This window comes from Rutidosis leptorrhynchoides, chromosome 10 (genome assembly GCF_046630445.1).
Source record: "Rutidosis leptorrhynchoides isolate AG116_Rl617_1_P2 chromosome 10, CSIRO_AGI_Rlap_v1, whole genome shotgun sequence".
Lineage (NCBI taxonomy): Eukaryota > Viridiplantae > Streptophyta > Magnoliopsida > Asterales > Asteraceae > Rutidosis > Rutidosis leptorrhynchoides.
In genome coordinates this window covers 259,319,641-259,340,588 of record NC_092342.1, presented here as the reverse complement: position 1 = coordinate 259,340,588, position 20,948 = coordinate 259,319,641, and the positions used below count along the sequence as shown (strand labels likewise).

The following is a 20,948-nucleotide window of genomic DNA, read 5'->3' as shown; positions in this document are numbered from 1 at the left end:
TTAATAAAACTAATTGATTAGAATTTTGTTTTGAGCAATAAATTATAATACAAATTTATTTAAATTAACTGAATAATAAAAATGATTTATAGGAAATTATAATAATTAAACTAATTATAAATTAATTACTTTAAGATAATAATAAAAGATTTAATTTAAAACTTAGAATTCAAATAAAATTCGTAACAGTGGTATTTTTATACCTACGAGTTTCGCGTAGATTTATACGCGTTCCGCGTATAATTTTGAAGGTACGCGTTTCGTGTGATGATCTACACGATCCGCGTATGTTATAAATGATGTGACAAATCAGTACAGTTTAAACTGAAATATAATGATGTATAATTTAATATTTTAGTTGTATAATAATATGTAAATGAATAATAATAATTATTTGCAATATATAAATGAGAGTGTTTACTTAAATGTGTCACCTCTAGATCCATGGATTGTTTTGAGTTTAAGACCTATTAAAATGTTTTAGTATAAAACTTTATATTTTTCTTTCGAATAAATATAAAGTTATGACTAACTAAATTCAATCTAATTTTCATCGGATCTTATTTTAGATAGTTACTATTCCCCAAGTATTTAAATTGAGACCCAACCCAGTTTTGACTTTTGCCAAAACCCAAATCATAACGGTTTTCCTTTTTACAATTTCACTATTATATGACTAGTGATATTACCCAAACCACCGAACTTTATTTCTAATTTAGTGTTAGTAAATTATTCATAAGTTCATCTAGATCACTTTTAATGTTGAAGCTTAATTTATATAAATAAAAATAACTTTCGTTATTTTAATCTAACAAATTAAGTGACAGGGGTTAAATATCCAAATACATAATAATGGTTCTTTTAATTAGGCTCAATGTTAAAAATACTAAAGTTACATTTTAATTTTTACAAATGATAACAATCCATTTCACTAGAGGCTCTACATCTAAGCAAACATTAGGGAAATTAGTTACTCATTATGCTAGGGTAAACATAAAAATATAAATATACAAACATAATAATAACGATAAAAATTGATAACGATAATTTTAATAGGATATACTTACGAAAATCTTCACTCTCATTTACTTTAAACGGTAGAAAATTACAATAACAACACCCCTTGCACTCTTACAATAATACCCTTAATCACGAACAATACACCCTTAAATCTGAAACTATCCTAAAAATTGAACCTTGGACTGAAAGTAATACTGGTACTTGAAAATAAAATACAATAGCTAAAAATAATTGAATGATGTAAATGTTGTTGTATATAATTTTGGAGCTGTGTACTCCTGACTACTGTGTAAATCGTGTTCTCTCTCTGCTGAACAAGTGTACTCCGTATTATAGCCTTGACATTCAAGTAGTAGGTCAAAAGTACTCTTAATCTGTAACATTCATCCGTAAAGCCTGAAAAAGTAGTAGTAATATAATCAAAAGCAACCGTCCCATGTGAAATTGAATCTGAATCTGGCCTCGAAATTACGCGTTTCGCGTAAGATGTTACACGTTCCGCGTAGAGCTAAAATCCTACGCGTTTCGCGTAGAAAACTACACGATCCGCGTAAGAGTAATCGACAGTTTTCTAATTTTTTTTTTTCGTTTGTTCTTTGTTAATCCCGTGTTGACGTATATCGACTTGGAACTTTTCATTTGAACTCTTTCTCTTCGATTATCTTGGGCTTGCATTCGAGTAACGTTATCTTGATATATATTTGGTTTAAATTCGTTGTTTATTATCATTTCTTCAAACTTCAAGCTCGCGTTTACTTTTGTCATTTTTCAAGTGAATTATGCATTTGAATGTCTTCGTTTCGGTAAAAGCCGATGAAATATAAATGATATTGCGTCGAAATATATGTATGTTTAAAGCAATATCAATAGGTTATTATTTTGGATTGGGCTGGTTGCTACATTTGGACTGACAAGAATTGTATTATTATTCGGTGAGGTAAAGTTGGGCTTAAGGTGGACATGTGGAGGTGAAGTAATTGGAGAAGTTACCTCATTAATCTGGATTGGTGGGCTGTGGGGTCAAACGGCTGGACTATTTTCCTCAGTCGTATTCTGCGCACGTTATTTATTTTCCAAAGTACTTGCGCCGTCTTCTTGTCTTGGGGCATGATCATCATTATTGAGACTGTAGAAATTCGCGTTAGTCCCCATACACTTGGAAGATTGATCGTCAATCGATGTCTGGCCTTTCTTTGCCGGAAATTCAGATTCCGGTATGGATTCCTCATCGGAGGTCGATTCACCAACATAATCATAATCTGAATTCCATTCATATTCAGATTCATCGTCTTCAACATCCATTTCATAGGCATCAGAAATTTTTTCCGATCCACGAATATAGAAGATGTCTGAGTCCACTTTGACTTCTATTGATTCTTGGATAGGATTTGGACTGCTTACTTTTACTAGAACTTTCCCTGCTTTAAGATTTTGATTACCTCCACTTTTATTTTAATTAGCTACACTTTTGATCGATATTCCTCTCGGTGGAAGAAAATACATTCCCATTAGTGACGATGGTATCAAATTCAGCAAGTTGGATTGTTTTCTTGTAAATGATTGCTTTCATACTCAGTGGAGGTGTTTATCCGTTGTTGCACTTGATCGAAAATACTCTGATCATTGCCCCCATAATTCTCAAGGATGAGGACTGATGTTATGCGAGGTGTATATAAAATAGCTTAAATTTTACTAGGAAATACTATTAAATACGATACAATTTTACACAAGATATTTATTTATTTATTGAATGGGTATACTTAAACCTTGCTACAACACTTATAGGCAGTGTACCTAATCGTACAGTAGTGTAGTTTTTAGTAAGTCCGGTTCGTTCCACAGGGAAAAAAAATCTTTAAACAAAGCGTAACGCTATATTAGTTTTATTTTATAAAAATACAAAATCAAAGTAATATTATTATTATAAAGGGGGGTTTTTACCGTTTAATGACCGGTTTGTCGATTTTAAAAACTTTAGTCGCAGTTAAAACCTGATGTAAAATAATAAAAATAAATATAACTTAATTTAAAGCGTAAAGTAAATAACAATAATGAAATTGCGATAAATAAAAGAACGATAAAATAAAATTGCGATAATTAAAAAGTACGATAATTAAAAGTGCAATTAAATACAATAACAATAAATAAAAGTGCGATAATTAGAAGTGCAATTAAATATAAAATAAAGGAAATTAAATATGAAATAAAATAATTATGCTTATTTAAACTTCCGTAATCATGATGTTTGACGTGTTGATTTTAGTTTTATGCCCATGGGTTAATTGTCCTTTGTCCTGGATTATTTAATATGTCCGTCTGGTTTTTGTCCATAACAGTCCATCAGTCATAAATATAAAGTGCGAGTATCCTCGTCAAATTATCCTTATACCCGAAGTTAAATATTCTAACTAATTGGGGACTTAAACTGTAACAAGATTTTAATACTTTGTTTAATAATTACACCAGGTTATCGACTGCGTGTAACCCAAGGTTTTAATACTTTGTTAACAATTATGCCAAGTGTCCTTGTACATAATTTCACCCCTGTTTTAATAATTCTAGTGACTATTAATCCATTCTCGTGTCCGGTTAAATGAACGATTATTCGTACATATAAATATCCCGCCCATCGTGTCCGATTGAGTGTATATGGTTATTTATAGGGACGTCCAATTGTAAATCTTTATATTAAAATTAACAAACTATCATTTAGTTAAACAAATATAAAGCTCATTAATAGCCCATAGTCTAATTTCTACAAGTGTCGTTCTTTTGTCCAAACCCCAATTATGGTACAAAGCCCAATTACCCAATTTTAGTAATTAGCCCAACATCATGATTACTTTGTTTTAAATAAGCATAATAATAACTTAGCTACGAGACATTAAATTAAAAAGGTTGAACATAACTTACAATGATTAAAAATAGCGTAGCGTTACACGGACAGAATTTCGACTTACACCCTTACAACATTCACTAACATACCCTTATTATTAGGATTTAAAATTAAAATTAAAATTAAAATATAAAATATAAATATAAATATAAATATTACGTATACATATATAGAGAGAGATTGATTTATGATATTTTTTTTTTATTTTTTTCGTCGAACTGCATTGCCTTTTATAGGGATTTGAGTCCAGGGTGTCTCCGCAACTCGCGGCATTTTTTGCCTTCAAACTCCGCGAGTCGCGGAGTTTGAAATTCCAGCTCACCCAGCCTTGGCTCCTAGCTTGTCGACGGATTATATAAATAAATATAATATATAAATAATTTTAGTAATTATTTAAATATTATATTATATTTATGTGCATAGTTGACTTGTAATTTTTAGTCCGTTGCGTCGAGCGTTGAGAGTTGACTCTGGTCCCGGTTCCGGATTTTCGAACGTCCTTGCGTACAATTTAATATCTTGTACTTTTCGTTTTGAATCTTGTACTCTTGTAATTTTGAGACGTTTCTTATCAATAATTGGAACCTTTTTTATTGTATTTTGTACTTTTGAGCTTTTTGGTCATTTGCGTCTTCAATTCGTCGAGTCTGTCTTTTGTCTTCACCTTTTATTATTTAAACGAATATCACTTGTAAATAGAACAATTGCAACTAAAAACTTGTCTTTCTTGAGGAATAATGCTATGAAATATATGTTCGTTTTTAGCATTATCAAATATTCCCACACTTGAGCGTTGCTTGTCCTCAAGCAATATAGTCTTGAAATACTAGAATCACTTTTTTTTTTCTTCACACTTTGTACATCAGTGATTTCTATACGGCGGTATAAACAATGGTAGTAACGATATGGTTTACAGTCCCACATGACTATAAAAATTTAGATCCATTAAGGAAATTGGATCTTTATGAAAATATTTGATCTTTTGAAAATTAAATCTAGCTTTTACCCAAGATAAGTTTTCCGGAATAACCCTTCACCGGTGTTTGCAAATTCTTTTTGTGGGTTTGGTGGGTTTTAGATTTGAAAATTTTGGCTCAAAACTTATGGTTTTGTATCACCCACTTGCTAACCTTGTATTAGAAAAGCAACACGTCCAGTATACTTGCTCCGTATATTACCTTTCGGTAAACTACCGTTCTGTTGTAAAGGAAAGTGTTGAACAAGCAACTGTTAAGGCAATGTCCCCTGACATGCTTTTAATTATGGTCTATAATGTGTCGGACGCAATTACTATCCTTGGTAGGAGCAATAGTAAAGCTCACCCTTATAATTTTTCGGTCTGGCACAAGGTCCTGTCTTTGACCATACTATGCAACCACCGTTCTTACGGTTGACACCTGATTTGGTTCAGGTGACCTAATGAATTCCAGGTGAATTCCTAGGATTTTACGTTCAACGGTAATGAACGCATTGAAAATAGGGTTTTCAGAAAACAAATCGGTTTTAATTTTTTATCAAAATTTTTTCTCGTTCAAGCTCGAGTTTAGATATCATTGAATTCCATGAGTTTGAATTCTCAATCTTTAAGGTCAATCTCTAGGATTGAGTAATATCAGTCTTAAAAGCTGATTTTTGATCTTTAAGGAGATTATCCTTTCTGGGGATCTGATTCATTAGTCTTATCCAGCTAATTTGTATGGCACCCTCCCCATTTTACAAGATAGATCCTCTCATTGTTAGGATAAGTCTGACCACTTGGCAACCCTGTTTGATGTTGAGGTCCGTGGATTTCCTGCTGATTTTAGAGATGACTTTTCTAGATTTTTTATCAACCTACAGCTGGTCTGGACGACAACTTCATGACCTAAATCAAGAAGCGCGTTTCTTTTTCGAAAGACTTTACTTCCTTTTAATGATGGAATTGATTCATCGTGTAGATCCAACTTTCTTTCAAAAGTATTACCGTAAACCGGGTAAAACTGATTATTTTAGTTCAAAATAAAAGTATTTTCAATTATTTGTTACAGAAATATGTGACATATGTTTAAGATAACTTGGTGAATTTTCCCACACTTGGCTTTTATTTTTCCTTTTTGTTCTCCTCTATTCCATTCTTAAATGAATTCTAACATTTTGGTTTGTTTCTCAATTTATATCCTTTTCGAGGTAACAATAATTTTGGTTTTAACACCTAGTTTTATCGTTCATAAATATGTATAAACATGATTTTGAGTTCATTTAATTGAAAATTTTGAAAAATTTTACTAGAATTGGGTAGTCAGTATATAAGACTAGGGCTGTTCTTTATTATCAGAGAGCACTAGATTCTAATACAACTACTGCTTTACTAGTATTTTTAATGATAACCAAGTGTATAAAGTAAAAATTTTAAAATCCGAAATAATATAACCCCTTCCCACACTTAAGATCTTGCAATGCCCTCATTTGCAAGAAATCAGTAACAAATTAAATTATTGAGGGTGATTAGCGTAGAAATGATTAAATTTTACCAAAGTTTCCAAACATATTGTTGTTTGTGTTAAATGATAAATGGTGCACATCATTTGTTCATTCCGTCTTGTTGTTATTTCACATATATTTTGCATCTTATCGTCAAAATTAGTTGCTTTTGCTGAACTTAATGCCAGTCTTTGAAAATGCGTTGTTTTACTCTGTTGTGTACATAAGATAAACTGCAAACATATATACATATTTTTGAAGTTTGGTATATTACCCCACATTCAAAAATTATTAAAATCTAATAATAAAAGTTAGAAAATTATAAAAACTATTACAATATTAACATAAGTATTAAATGTATCAACATTACAAATAATAAAATAAATAAAACTAAGTAGACTAGGGAGTAGGGATGATACTGATACCAGTAGGGGTTCCATGCATAACCGTATGTGTTATAGAATGCTTCGGCTGGGTTATACGTAGGATACTGTGGTTGGATCTCTATAGACCAGGAGGAAATACGGGCGATGGAGTAGGAATATAGTTTCTACCTATATGTTGGCAATAAGCTATGATTTGGTTTTGATGAACTTGCCAATCTTCAAATGCTCGATGTCTAACATTTTCATACTCTTGTGAAGCTATAAACCTTTGCATTTCTGTCATTTCATTTCCCCCTCCCACATTACCTGGCTGTTGGTTTCTCTCAACCTGTGGATGTCTACCATGGTATTGTACTGCGGCGTTATTTCACCTCTTCAAAACCTTTGCACCATGGTATACATTTAAACCAATTGTATCGTGGGGTTCTGGTTCTTCGACTAATAATCCCCTCGACTTATATCCACATTGAGATACTCAGCAATTAGTGTAATAAATATACCACCTCCTATTATACTGTGCGGTCTCATCCCCCTAACCATAGCTGATAAATAATAACCCACACAATAAGGTATACTTACAGCTCTTTGTGGGTCTCGAATACACATGTGGTAAAACAAATCCTGTTCATTTACCTTTTCCTTATTCTTACCTCGTTGTGTAATCGAATTAGCTAAAAACCTATGAATTACTCTTAACTCTGCTCTATCTATATCCAAATAAGAGTAATTTCCCCCTTTAAATCGGTGATGGCTAGTCATTTGACTCCATACACCATGCGTATCAAAATTTTCATCAATTTTCCTACCGTTCAATATCAACCCTCTACAATCGGCAGATGCTAACTCCTCAGACGTATATATACGTAAGGCCTAAGCCATGTCTAGTAAAGGCATGTGGTGCATCGAACCTCCTAACAAAAATCTAATAAAAGATCGATCGGTTAAGCTAACTACCCGATCATTTATTTCTATACTACACAATAATTCTTCACACCATACTTTATATACAGGTCTACGCATGCTGAATAATCGTACCCAATCGTTAAAAGTAGAATTACCATACCTCTGTGTAAGTAATTCTCTAATTGGCCCGGCCAATTCTACAGCTTCTAATGGTCCCCATTCTATTACCCTAGGTACTTCAACAGCTTTAGAATGAAGAGTATGCAAGCCCCTTTGGTATTTTGGATAATCTATCCAACGTCTGTCAAATCTCAAGTTCGGGTGCAAATCTTCCAAGTGCATATCTGAAAACGTCACAACTGGATGAGGTATATCTTGTTTGTAGTAGTTATCCACCTCCTGTTGTTCCGCATTCTCAGCAGGAGCATTGCGAGCTTGGGATAAAGATTCACCCCTTTCAGTCTGCAAAACACATCAAACACAATTTTTGTGCATCCAAATATGCATTAGTGTCAGCAAAATCATCAATCAAAATAATTACAATGACATGTCCAATTTATATCAAACTTATGCTCATTTTCATATTTTTATCAAATCTACACTCTTTCAAATAAGCATATACGAAAATGTTTGCCAAGTTCATAGGCATTCAACTCAAATAACATGTCAAAATAATCATTACTAACAATTAAACAAGTTTCAAATGGCATTATCTCTCAAAAATCAAGTTCATGAATTTTAGACTTGAAAAAGTCCACTTTAATTCTCAAAATCATGTTTAGGCTCTAAGTTTGGATCATTTAACTACCTAAACATGTTACACTACTTAATTTACAACAATTCATGACAAAAATCGGCCATAACCTGTTTATATCAAAAAGCCCCAAATTTGCTCAAGAACACAAACCCTAGATTACTCAAAATTTGAAGTTTAAAGCTTCTAATCATGTTAAATAGCATCAATCTAGGTTATACAAGCATAATACATAAACAATTTAAGTATAATTACACTAAAAAGCATCAAAATCGAATTGGGTATAAAATTGCTCAAGAACACTAATTTTCGGATTAAATGTTGTTTAGGTGTAGAAATTTACCGTTTTTCTTGAGTAATTCCTTGATAGCATCCTTCTCAATATGATTTTAGTTAAAAATGTGATGAAAAACGGTGAAAAATTGTGAATTTCGGAGTGTTTGTGTGTGTATTTTTGGGTGTTTTTTTGCAGTTTTTGTGGTGTGGGGATGGGGACTGATCAGTTCAGCTCGTTATATTTTTTTCTGGATTTTAGTCCCTCCGCGACTTGCGGTGTTTAATGCTTACTAACTCCGTGAGTTGCGGTGTTTTTTTTTTTTTTTTTTTTTTTTTTTTTTTTTTTTTTTAAGCCTTAACTTATAAAACAAATTTAAAATAAATTTAAAATTTTATTTTCCTTTGTTTTAGGACGAGGTCATTTCGGATCGATGTCCTAGTCCGTCCCTCGACAAAATTTTAAAATTTGTCTTTTTGTAGCGATTGTTTTAAAAGCTAAGATTTTTGGGTTTTTTTAATGTTTTTGGCATACTTTAATTCAATAAGATTAAAAATAATGATAATAAAAGTTCTCGTCCCTCCCTCGGGTAAAGCAATTTCGGTTCAAAGACCTAGTCTTCAACTCACGACGAATTTTAAAAATCATATTTTTAACTTAACGAAATAAAGTAAATTTTTGTTTTTAAATTCACACCAAACTTAAATTTAAAATGCATAAAATTAAAAATTCATATTTTTAAAAATTAAAAATTCACACCAAACTTATATTATATTTTTGTTTTTATACATACAAACTTAAAAATATCAATTGTTCAAATATTTACAATTTTAAATATATTAATTTAAAAAGTTTACAATATTAATTTAAGATTTATATATTAATTTTAAAAACATGGTAAAAATAAAATTAAAAATCTTTTTGGCTTTTATCCCACTTTAATCAATCAAATATTATCAAAAATATGCGCCCCTCTTTTCGGTAAAGTAATTTCGATTCCATGACCTAATTTAACTCATGACGAATTTTTGAAATATTTTAGGTTGATTGATTAAAGATATTTATACCTTAAGAATAAACGTTAAATTTCGCAGTGATGTAATAAATTTTTGTATGATATCAATAATTTCGGTCGCCAAACCTAATTTTATTCAATACCAATTTAATACTTTATAGCGAACAAATTAGCGTTTATTATCAAAAGGTTAAAAATAAAAATAAAAATAAAAACTGTACAGACTTACCTGTAAGATAGTATTCTTAGTGATATGATCTATCCCACTCATAAGATAGTCGGTTTAATTGGTTTTCCATAGCTACATAAGCGTAACCTCGAGCATTCAGTGTTTTTTCTTCTAAACATATGAACGGTCCGTCTCTACATAAAGTAACAAATTCGGTGTTTGAATAGGTTTGATTATTTGAACATTTACCTCCATGTGACCATTTTCTGCATTTGTGACATCTTTCTAGGTGTCGTGCTCTTCTTTTCGCTGCGGATTTTGATTTTCCTTTACTAAATTGTAACTTATTATCTTCGCATCTGGATTCTTTTCTTACTCCGTCCAATCTTTCTCTGATTACTGATACTATTTCACTCGGAAGTGTGTCATTATTACGTTTAGTTATCAAAGCGTGTAGCATTAGACCATGGTTTAGTTCACAGGAAGTCTTCATTTCGTAAAAACCTAAAAAAATAAAAATTCAGAATGGGGGTAGAAGACTAGTTCTTTAGGGTCTGCTAGGGAAAGACCATTCGGGTTCCATTTTCGAGAACTACACGAAAACAGAAAATCTAACTCTAACAGAAATACATATTATCCTTTAAAAGCCTTGATTCTCCCCACACTTAGTTAGCTGTAGTATCGAAATTGTGATTAACTTCATTGTCAACTTCCATTGGACTATCTATGTAATGTTTAACTCTGTGACCATTAACTTTAAATTCAATTCCATTTGAATTTATTAATTCTATCGTTCCGTATGGGAAAACTCTTTTGACTATGAATGGTCCAGACCATCTTGATTTCAATTTTCCAGGAAATAGCTTGAATCATGAATTGAAAAGAAGAACTCTGTCTCCTTCTTTAAATTCTTTTAAACTTCTGATTCTTTTATCATGCCATTTCTTCGTTCTTTCTTTATAGATTAACAAATTTTCGTATGCTTCATGTCTTAATTCTTCTAATTCGTTTAGTTGACTTAACCGTAGACGTCCAGCTTCATGTAAATCAAGATTACATGTCTTCAAAGCCCAAAATACTTTGTTTTCAATTTCTACTGGAAGATGACATGCTTTTCCATAAACGAGTCTGAAAGGTGTGGTTCCAATTGGAGTTTTGTAGGCTGTTCTAAAAGCCCAAAGTGCATCCTCCAATTTTATGGACCATTCCTTCGGATTTGAACCTACGGTTTTTTCTAGAATACGTTTTAAAGCTCGGTTGGTATTTTCAACTTGTCCACTTGTTTGTGGATGATATGCAGTGGAGATTTTATGAGTTACTCCATATCTTTTAAGAACTTTCTCAAGTTGATTATTACAGAAATGAGTTCCCCGATCACTTATTAAAGCTTTCGGTGTTCCAAACCTTGCAAAAAGACATTTTAAAAAGTTGACTACAACTCGTGCATCGTTAGTTGGGAGAGCTTGTGCTTCCGTCCATTTAGATACATAATCAATGGCTACGAGAATATATAGATTATTATGAGATTTTGGAAATGGACCCATAAAGTCAATACCCCAAATGTCAAATACTTTACATACTTGAATGACATTTTGTGGCATTTCATCACGTTGACTTATTTTTCCGGCCCTTTGACAAGCATCACAGGATTTGCAAAGAAGGTGAGCGTCTTTGTAAATTGTAGGCCAATAGAATCCAGCATCATAAACTTTTCTTGCTGTTAGTTGAGGCCCATAATGCCCTCATGTTGGTCCTGTGTGACAATGGTTTAATATTTGATTGGCTTCATCTCTGAATACGCATCGGCGTATTATTCCATCTGGATAACTTTTAAACAAATGTGGATCTTCCCAGAAATAGTGTTTTATATCAGTGAAGAATTTCTTTCATTTTTGGTACGATAATCCTTTTTCAAGGAATCCACATACTAAGTAGTTTGCATAGTCTTCAAACCATGGAATTTCATTATAATCTATCTTCAATAGATATTCATCAGGAAAGTTGTCTTGTATGGCCGATTCATTTAGAACTTCTAATTCGGGATTTTCAAGACGAGAAAGATGATCAGCGGCGAGATTTTCTGCTCCTCTTTTATCTCGGATTTCAATATCGAACTCTTGTAAGAGTAAGATCCAACGGATTAATCTTGGTTTGGCATCTTGTTTCGAAAATAGGTATCTGAGAGCAGAATGGTCGGTATAGACCACCGTTTTTGCTAGAACGAGATATGAACGAAATTTGTCAAAAGCAAAGACAATAGCAAGGAGTTCTTTTTCAGTAGTTGTGTAATTTGTTTGTGCTCCTTGTAACGTCTTACTAGCATAATATATAGGTTGAAATCATTTTTCAATCCTTTGTCCTAAAACGGCTCCCATTGCAAAATCACTTGCATCGCACATAAGTTCAAACGGTAGATTCCAATTTGGTGTTATCATGATCGGCGCATTAGTGAGTTTCTCTTTAAGAATATTAAAAGATTTGATACATTCATCTGAAAAGATGAATGGAGCATCCTTTTCAAGGAGTTTATTCATAGGAGTGGCAATTTTAGAAAAATCTTTTATGAAACGTCGGTAAAAACCGGCATGCCCTAGAAAACTCCTAACTCCTCTAACATTGGTGGGATGTGGAAGTTTAGCAATTACATCTACTTTAGCTCTATCCACTTCAATTCCTTCTTTTGAAATTTTATGACCAAGAACGATGCCTTCTTTAACCATGAAATGGCATTTCTCCCAATTAAGTACTAGATTTGATTGTTCACATCTAATAAGCATTCGTTCCAGATTAACTAGACATGATTCAAATGTATCACCGAAGACTGAAAAGTCATCCATGAAAACTTCCATGCATTCTTCTATCATGTCATGAAAAATCGCCATCATGCACCTTTGAAAGGTTGCAGGGGCGTTGCAAAGTCCAAATGGCATGCGTTTGTAAGCAAAAGTACCATAAGGGCACGTGAACGTGGTTTTCTCTTGATCTTCGGGTGCTATTGGAATTTGAAAATATCCGGAAAATCCATCAAGAAAACAATAATAACTATTTTCGGCTAATCTTTCCAACATTTGATCAATGAAAGTTAAGGGAAAGTGATCTTTTCTGGTGGCGTCATTTAATTTTCTATAATCAATACATACACGCCATCCTGTTACAGTCCTAGTAGGAATAAGCTCATTTTTCTCATTTGTGATGACAGTCATGCCACCCTTCTTAGGCACGCATTGAACTGGGCTTACCCATGGACTATCAGAGATCGGATAAATTAAACCTGCATCTAGCAGTTTAATTATTTCTTTTTTAACAACATCTTGCATATTAGGATTTAGTCTTCGTTGGCGTTGCACATACGTTTTATGACCTTCTTCCATAAGGATTTTATGTGTGCAATACGAAGGACTTATTCCTTTAATATCATGAATCTTCCATGCAATGGCTGGTTTATGAGCTTTCAACACAGAAATGAGTTATGATTTCTCATTTTCAGTAAGAGAAGACGATATTATTACAGGTAATTCAGATTCACCATGTAAATAAGCGTATTCCAAATGGTTTGAAAGTGGCTTTAACTCTAATGTTGAAGGTTCTTCTATCGATGATTTATATCAATATCTGTCTTCTTCTTTTAGCATTTGAATTTCTTCTGTTGTTGGTTCATATCCATTTGCTATTAGTGTAGCTAACATTTCAGCTTCATAAATTGGTTCAGTACTTTCTCCTAAAGAACATTCTCCTGTTCCTTGTAATTCTGGAAATTCTTCTAACAATTCTGCATGTGAGTCTATAGTTTGAATATAATAGCATGTATCATCTGCAGATTGCGGTTGTTGCATTGCTCTATCAACTGAAAAGGTAACACTCTCGTCCTCTATACTTAGGGTCAGTTTCTTACCAAACACGTCTATCATTGCTTTAGCCGTGTTTAAGAATGGTCTTCCTAATATGAGAGGAACTTGAGAATCTTCTTCCATGTCCAGAACAACAAAATCTACTAGAAATACTAAAGTACCAACTTTAACTAGCATGTTCTCCATTATCCCTCTAGGATATTTTATTGATCGATCGGCTAGTTGTATACTTATTCTAGTTGGTTTCAATTCTCCAAGGTCTAGTTTAGTGTATAGTGAATACGACATTAAATTTTTACTAGCACCTAAGTCTGCCAATGCTTCTATTGAACTAAGACTACCCAGAAAATATAGAATTGTGAAACTTCCTGGATCAGATAATTTTTCTGGTATCTTATTCAACAGAACTGCTGAACAATTAGCATTCATAGTAACGGCCGAGAGCTCTTCCATTTTCTTTCTATTTGTGATTAGATCTTTCAGAAATTTAGCATATCTAGGCATTCCTGAAATTACATCAATGAAAGGAAGATTTACATTTATCTGTTTAAACATATCCAAGAATTTGGATTGCTCGGCTTCAAGTTTCTCCTTTTTCATTTTACTCGGGTAAGGAAGTGGTGGTTGGTATGGTTTAACATAAGGTTTATCCTTAACTGTGTTATTTTCATTAACCTTTTCAACTACCGGTTCCTTTTCCTTATCTTGTTCAGGTTGTGGTTCTTGTGGAGTAGGAATAGTTTCATCAGAATTTACAGGTATTTCAGGTGGTTTAAGTATTGTACCACTTCTTGTGGTAATGGCTTTAGCTTTTGCATTCCGGGGGTTAGCATTTATATCACTAGGTAAACTTCCCGGTTTTCTTTCACCTATTAACCTTGCTAGGTTACTTACTTCTTGTTCCAGATTTTGAATAGAAGCTTGTTGATTTCTAAATGCTTGAGCATTTTGTTCATTGGTTTGTTTTTGAGATGTGAAAAACTGCGTTTGAGTTTCAACTAGCTTCGTCATCATATCTTCTAAATTTGGCTTTTTATCATCGGGTTGTTGTGGTTTGTTTTGAAAATTAGGTCTTTGCTGATTGTAAGTATTATTGGATACTTGTTGATTACTAGGACCTTGTTGGTTGTTGTATGGAATATTTCGGTTATAATTCTGGTTTTGATTGTAAATCAGTCTTGGCGGTTGATAATTATTCTGATAATTATTTCCAGGCCTTTGGTTTATGTATGAAATATTCTCTCTTTGTTCCATTGTTAGTTCAATACTGAGACAATCTTTTGTCAAATGTGGTCCTCCACAATGCTCACAACTAATTCGTATTGAGTGTATATCCTTAGTCATCTTTTTCATTCGTCTCTCGACAGCATCTATCTTTGCAGAAATGGAATCTAAGTCATGGCTAGAATCGGCTCTAGCTGCTTTAGATGATCTAACTATATCTTTTTCTTGGTGACACTCATGTGAGTGGGAAGCCGTGTTATCAATAATTTTGTAAGCATCAGTTTCGGTTTTCTTCATAATGGAACCACCAGCTGCTATATCTATGTCTTTTCTTGTAGTGATGTCGCATCCTTGGTAGAATATTTGTACTATTTGACAGGTGTCTAAACCATGTTGCGGACATCCTCTTAATAACTTTCCAAATCTGGTCCATGCCTCATATAGAGTTTCATTTGGTTTCTGTGTGAACGTAACAATTTCTCCTTGAAGTCTTACGGCTTTAGATGCAGGAAAGAATTGTTTAAGAAAATTTTCAACTAAAACGTCCCATATATCAATCGCCCCTTCAGGTAACGATTCCAACCAATCTTTGGCTTCTCCCTTTAAAGTCCAGGGAAATAACATGAGATATATCTGTTCATCCTCAACTTCTCTTATTTTAAATAGTGTGCAGATCCTATTAAATGTACGAAGATGTTCGTTTGGATCTTCCTTCGGCGCACCACTAAATTGGCATTGATTAGTCACCATATGTAAAATTTGTCCTTTGATTTCATAATCTGGCGCATTAATGTCAGGATGAGTAATTGCGTGACCTTGGCCAGTGCGTTTAGCTCTCATTCGGTCTTCCATACTTAAAGGTTCCAGATTCTCCATAATTGAATTTGTTGAATCAGAATCACTAGATGATTCTGATTTAATGGTTCGTTCCTCAACAATCTCTGTTTGAATGATTGGTGGTTCTGGAGGAAAAATTAATGGTTCAGGATCTACGAATCGTCCCTGAATATTCTCCGGATTCTCAATTGTGAGGTCGGTTTCAAAAAATGGATTATCAAAAATTTGAATTGGAGTACTTGGTCGACTGGATGACGATTCTAAAGAAAAATTAACGGCGGTAATATTTGCTAAATGTCTTGATCTAGTTACAGGTGGTGAACGTACAAAAGGTGATGAACGTTTTGCTCGGTGCATTCACTGAATATCCTTTTAGTTTTTAAAAGGAAAGAAAAATTATATAAGTTATCCAATTAATAGACTTTTCTGATTTTGCCCACGTTTCGAATAGCCAAAAGATGCAGCAGAGGGGCAGGATTCGTTTGGTCTCAATATAATTGAGTACTGTTTGGCTCCAATAACCCGATCCACATACAAATCCAACTATTACCACGAACCAGAAAATTTTGATGTTTATCAATTTAACCACTTAAAATAAATTTTCGGAATTTTAAGAAATTTAGATAAGAAGTAGAATAAAAATCTATGTCCTAAAAACTAGAATGGCGAGAAATAAGAAAGAAAAAGAGCGCGTCGAAAAAGGTCAAAAAAAAAAAAAAAAATTGAAAAATAAAAGGCGTCGAAAAATGAAAGAAACTTATAAAACTTAAAAACACTCGACTAACCCAACCTTATTACTATTACTAACTTAAAATTATAATCGCAAATTGAGATTACTAATTGGAATGATAATTGATACATAGGTAAAAGGCGTCTAAAAATATTAAAGCTTACAGGAAAAACTATATCTCAAATGGCAATATCTTAAAAAGGTACTAAAACTATAAAAGGCGTCGCAAAATTCTAAAGCACCTAAATCTTAGTCTAAAGAAAAAGCACTTAAGGAATTTTACGGCAAAGCCTAAAAATCTAGAAGTAAAAATACTATGGCAAAAACTATGTTTAAAACTAAATATGAGCGAAAAATACAAATATTACGCTAAAACAATTAAAAAGGGACAAAATATAAAAATACACTAAAAGTTGTAAAAAGTACAATTTTTATAAAAATATTATTTTTATATTATTTAATTTATAAAACTATTAATTTTATAAACTAATTAAACTAAATATATAAATTAAATCTAAAAATCTAAACTAAATAATAAATTAACAAAACCTAATTAGGATTTAATTAAAAAATAATAATAATAATTACTCAGTAATGATGCTGTTAGGGTTTCTGTGTGGCCCGTGTCAGACGGCTCCGCGAATCGCGGGGTTTGGAATTTCAGTTTAGGTGCAGGTTTAAATTCGACGTTTTACTTTCTTTTTTTTTTAAATTTCTGTTTTATATTTTCTGTTTAAATAAAAATATTTATATAATAAAAACTTATATTTAAAAACTAAAATAAAAATAGAAATACTTTATAATTTTATAAATAAAAATCTTAAAACTAGATTTATATATATATTTTTTTTATGTTTAAAATAAAAACAAAATATTTAAATAAAACTTATTTTTTTATAAAATAAAAATAAAGAAACTTTATAAAACTTAAATATTTAACAAACTCTTAAAAATATTTATTTTTTTGTTTTTGTTTTTTTTTATGTTTTCGAAAATTTAAAACGTATTTTTACAAAAGCGTATTTTTTTATAAAAGTAAACTAAATATAATTTTTTTTTTTTATATATTTAGCGTTGCGCTTCCGGCTTTTAAGCTAGATTGTTCCCCGGCAGCGGCGCCAAAAAATACTTGATGTTATGCGAGGTGTATATAAAATAGCTTAAATTTTACTAGGAAATACTATTAAATACGATACAATTTTACACAAGATATTTATTTATTTATTGAATGGATATACTTAAACCTTGCTACAACACTTATAGGCAGTGTACCTAATCGTACAGTAGTGTAGTTTTTAGTAAGTCCGGTTCGTTCCACAGGGAAAAAAAAAATCTTTAAACAAAGCTTAACGCTATATTAGTTTTATTTTAAAAAATACAAATATATATATAAGTAATATTATTATTATAAAGGGGGTTTTTACCGTTTAATGACCGGTTTGTCGATTTTAAAAACTTTAGTCGCAGTTAAAACCTGATGTAAAATAATAAAAATAAATATAACTTAATTTAAAGCGTAAAGTAAATAACAATAATGAAATTGCGATAAATAAAAGTGCGATAAAATAAAATTGCGATAATTAAAAAGTACGATAATTAAAAGTGCAATTAAATACAATAACAATAAATAAAAGTGCGATAATTAGAAATGCAATTAAATATAAAATAAAGGAAATTAAATATGAAATAAAATAATTATGCTTATTTAAACTTCCGTAATCATGATGTTTGACGTGTTGATTTTAGTTTTATGCCCATGGGTTAATTGTCCTTTGTCCTGGATTATTTAATATGTCCGTCTGGTTTTTGTCCATAACAGTCCATCAGTCATAAATATAAAGTGCGAGTATCCTCGTCAAATTATCCTTATACCCGAAGTTAAATATTCTAACTAATTGGGGACTTAAACTGTAACAAGATTTTAATACTTTGTTTAATAATTACACCAGGTTATCGACTGCGTGTAACCCAAGGTTTTAATACTTTGTTAACAATTATGCCAAGTGTCCTTGTACATAATTTCACCCCTGCTTTAATAATTCTAGTGACTATTAATCCATTCCCTTGTCCGGTTAAATGAACGATTATTGGTACATATAAATATCCCGCCCATCGTGTCCGATTGAGTGTATATGGTTATTTATAGGGACGTCCAATTGTAAATCTTTATATTAAAATTAACAAACTATCATTTAGTTAAACAAATATAAAGCCCATTAATAGCCCATAGTCTAATTTCTACAAGTGTCGTTCTTTTGTCCAAACCCCAATTATGGTACAAAGCCCAATTACCCAATTTTAGTAATTAGCCCAACATCATGATTACTTCGTTTTAAATAAGCATAATAATAACTTAGCTACGAGACATTAAATTAAAAAGGTTGAACATAACTTACAATGATTAAAATAGCGTAGCGTTATACGGACAGAATTTCGACTTACACCCTTACAACATTCGCTAACATACCCTTATTATTAGGATTTAAAATTAAAATTAAAATTAAAATTAAAATATAAAATATAAATATAAATATTACGTATACATATATAGAGAGAGATGGATTTATGATATATTTTTTTATTTTTTTCGTCGAACTGCGTTGCCTTTTATAGGGATTTGAGTCCAGGGTGTCTCCGCAACTCACGGCATTTTTTGCCTTCAAACTTCGCGAGTCGCGGAGTTTGAAATTCCAGCTCACCCAGCCTTGGCTCCTAGCTTGTCGACGGATTATATAAATAAATATAATATATAAATAATTTTAGTAATTATTTAAATATTATATTATATTTATGTGCATAGTTGACTTGTAATTTTTATTCCGTTGCGTCGAGCGTTGAGAGTTGACTCTGGTCCCGGTTCCGGATTTTCGAACGTCCTTGCGTACAATTTAATATCTTGTACTTTGCGTTTTGAATCTTGTACTCTTGTAATTTTGAGACGTTTCTTATCAATAATTGGAACCTCTTTGATTGTATTTTGTACTTTTGAGCTTTTTGGTCATTTGCGTCTTCAATTCGTCGAGTCTGTCTTTTGTCTTCACCTTTTATTATTTAAACGAATATCACTTGTAAATAGAACAATTGCAACTAAAAGCTTGTCTTTCTTGAGGAATAATGCTATGAAATATATGTTCGTTTTTAGCATTATCAAGGACAAAAACTTCGGACCCAAGCCGATTAGAGTATTAGATGAATGGTTAGAGCTCGAGGATAGTGATCAGGTTATAAAGGAAACATGGGGCCAAGACGGTGGTGGCGGCTCGCGTATGGACTGCTGTTTAAGAAACAAAATGAAGAGGACCAAATTTGCACTCAAAGAAAAAAGTTTTCATAAATTTGGTAATCTTGAGGGTGAAATCGAATTGTTCAAACGTGTAGCTAATAATCTCGAGTTAAAATCTGAAGCGGGTCTGATATGTGAAGAGGAAAGAAAGCAGTGGATGGAAGCTAGAAAAGAGTGGTTACAAAGAGAAAAGAGTAGGGCTAAAATGTTGAAACAGAAAGCGCGGGTGCGTTGGACTTTGGAAGGTTACGAGAATACTAGGTATTTTCATTCTCTTATTAGAAGACGGTATAATGAAAATAACATCCGAGGATTAAATATAAATGAGGTTTGGTGTGAAGATCCGAATGAAATTAAAGAAGCTGCTTATTCTCATTTCAAAAGCATTTTCGAAGAACGCAAGGTATCAAGGCCTAGTCTGATGGAGCTTGTATATCCTACTTTGTCTAGTGATGAGGCAAACATGTTGGAAGTGCCCACAAATGAGGAGGAAATACTTGATGCAATAAACGATTGTGGTAGTTCTAAGGCCCCGGGCCCGGATGGGTTCAATCTCAATTTTTTCAAGAAATTTTGGGATATTATAAAACCTGATGTAATAAACGCAATCTCATGATTTTGGAAGTTCGTGGAGTTTTCAAGGGGGTGTAATGCTTCTTTTGTCACGTTGATACCTAAAAACACCGACCCTATTTCTCTTAGTGACTATCGACCTATAAGTCTAATTGGGAGCTTCCACAAGATTATTGTAGAGATTCTCTCAAATAGACTTCGAAAAGTTATCCCTAGACTCATATGTTCGGAACAAAGCACCTTTCTCAAAGAGAGGTATATTCTGGACGACGTGTTGACTGCTAATGAGTCCATTGACTTCATGAAGAAGAACAGGGTAAAAGGTCTCATTTTCAAAGCAGATTTCGAAAAGGCGTTTGATAGTCTGAATTGAGATTTTCTAATGGAGGTAATGGCTAGTATGGGATTTGGTGTGAAGTGGAGAAATTAGATTCTCTCTTGTCTAAGATCGGCTACTATCTCAGTTTTAATTAAAGGCTCTCCCACTCGAGAATTCTCTATAGGTAGGGGAGTGAGGCAAGGGGATCCATTGTCTCCCTTCCTATTTATTTTAGCAGCCGATGGTCTCAACATTCT

At 32.4% G+C, this 20,948-nt stretch overlaps 1 protein-coding gene across 1 annotated transcript; it reads left to right on the top strand.

The window, feature by feature from the left end:
- Positions 1-19,644: 19,644 nt before the first annotated feature.
- LOC139870986 (uncharacterized) lies at positions 19,645-20,415 on the top strand. Its single transcript, XM_071858744.1, has one exon. It carries the CDS (start codon positions 19,645-19,647, stop codon positions 20,413-20,415), a length of 771 nt encoding a protein of 256 aa, XP_071714845.1.
- The last annotated feature ends 533 nt before the right edge of the window (positions 20,416-20,948 follow it).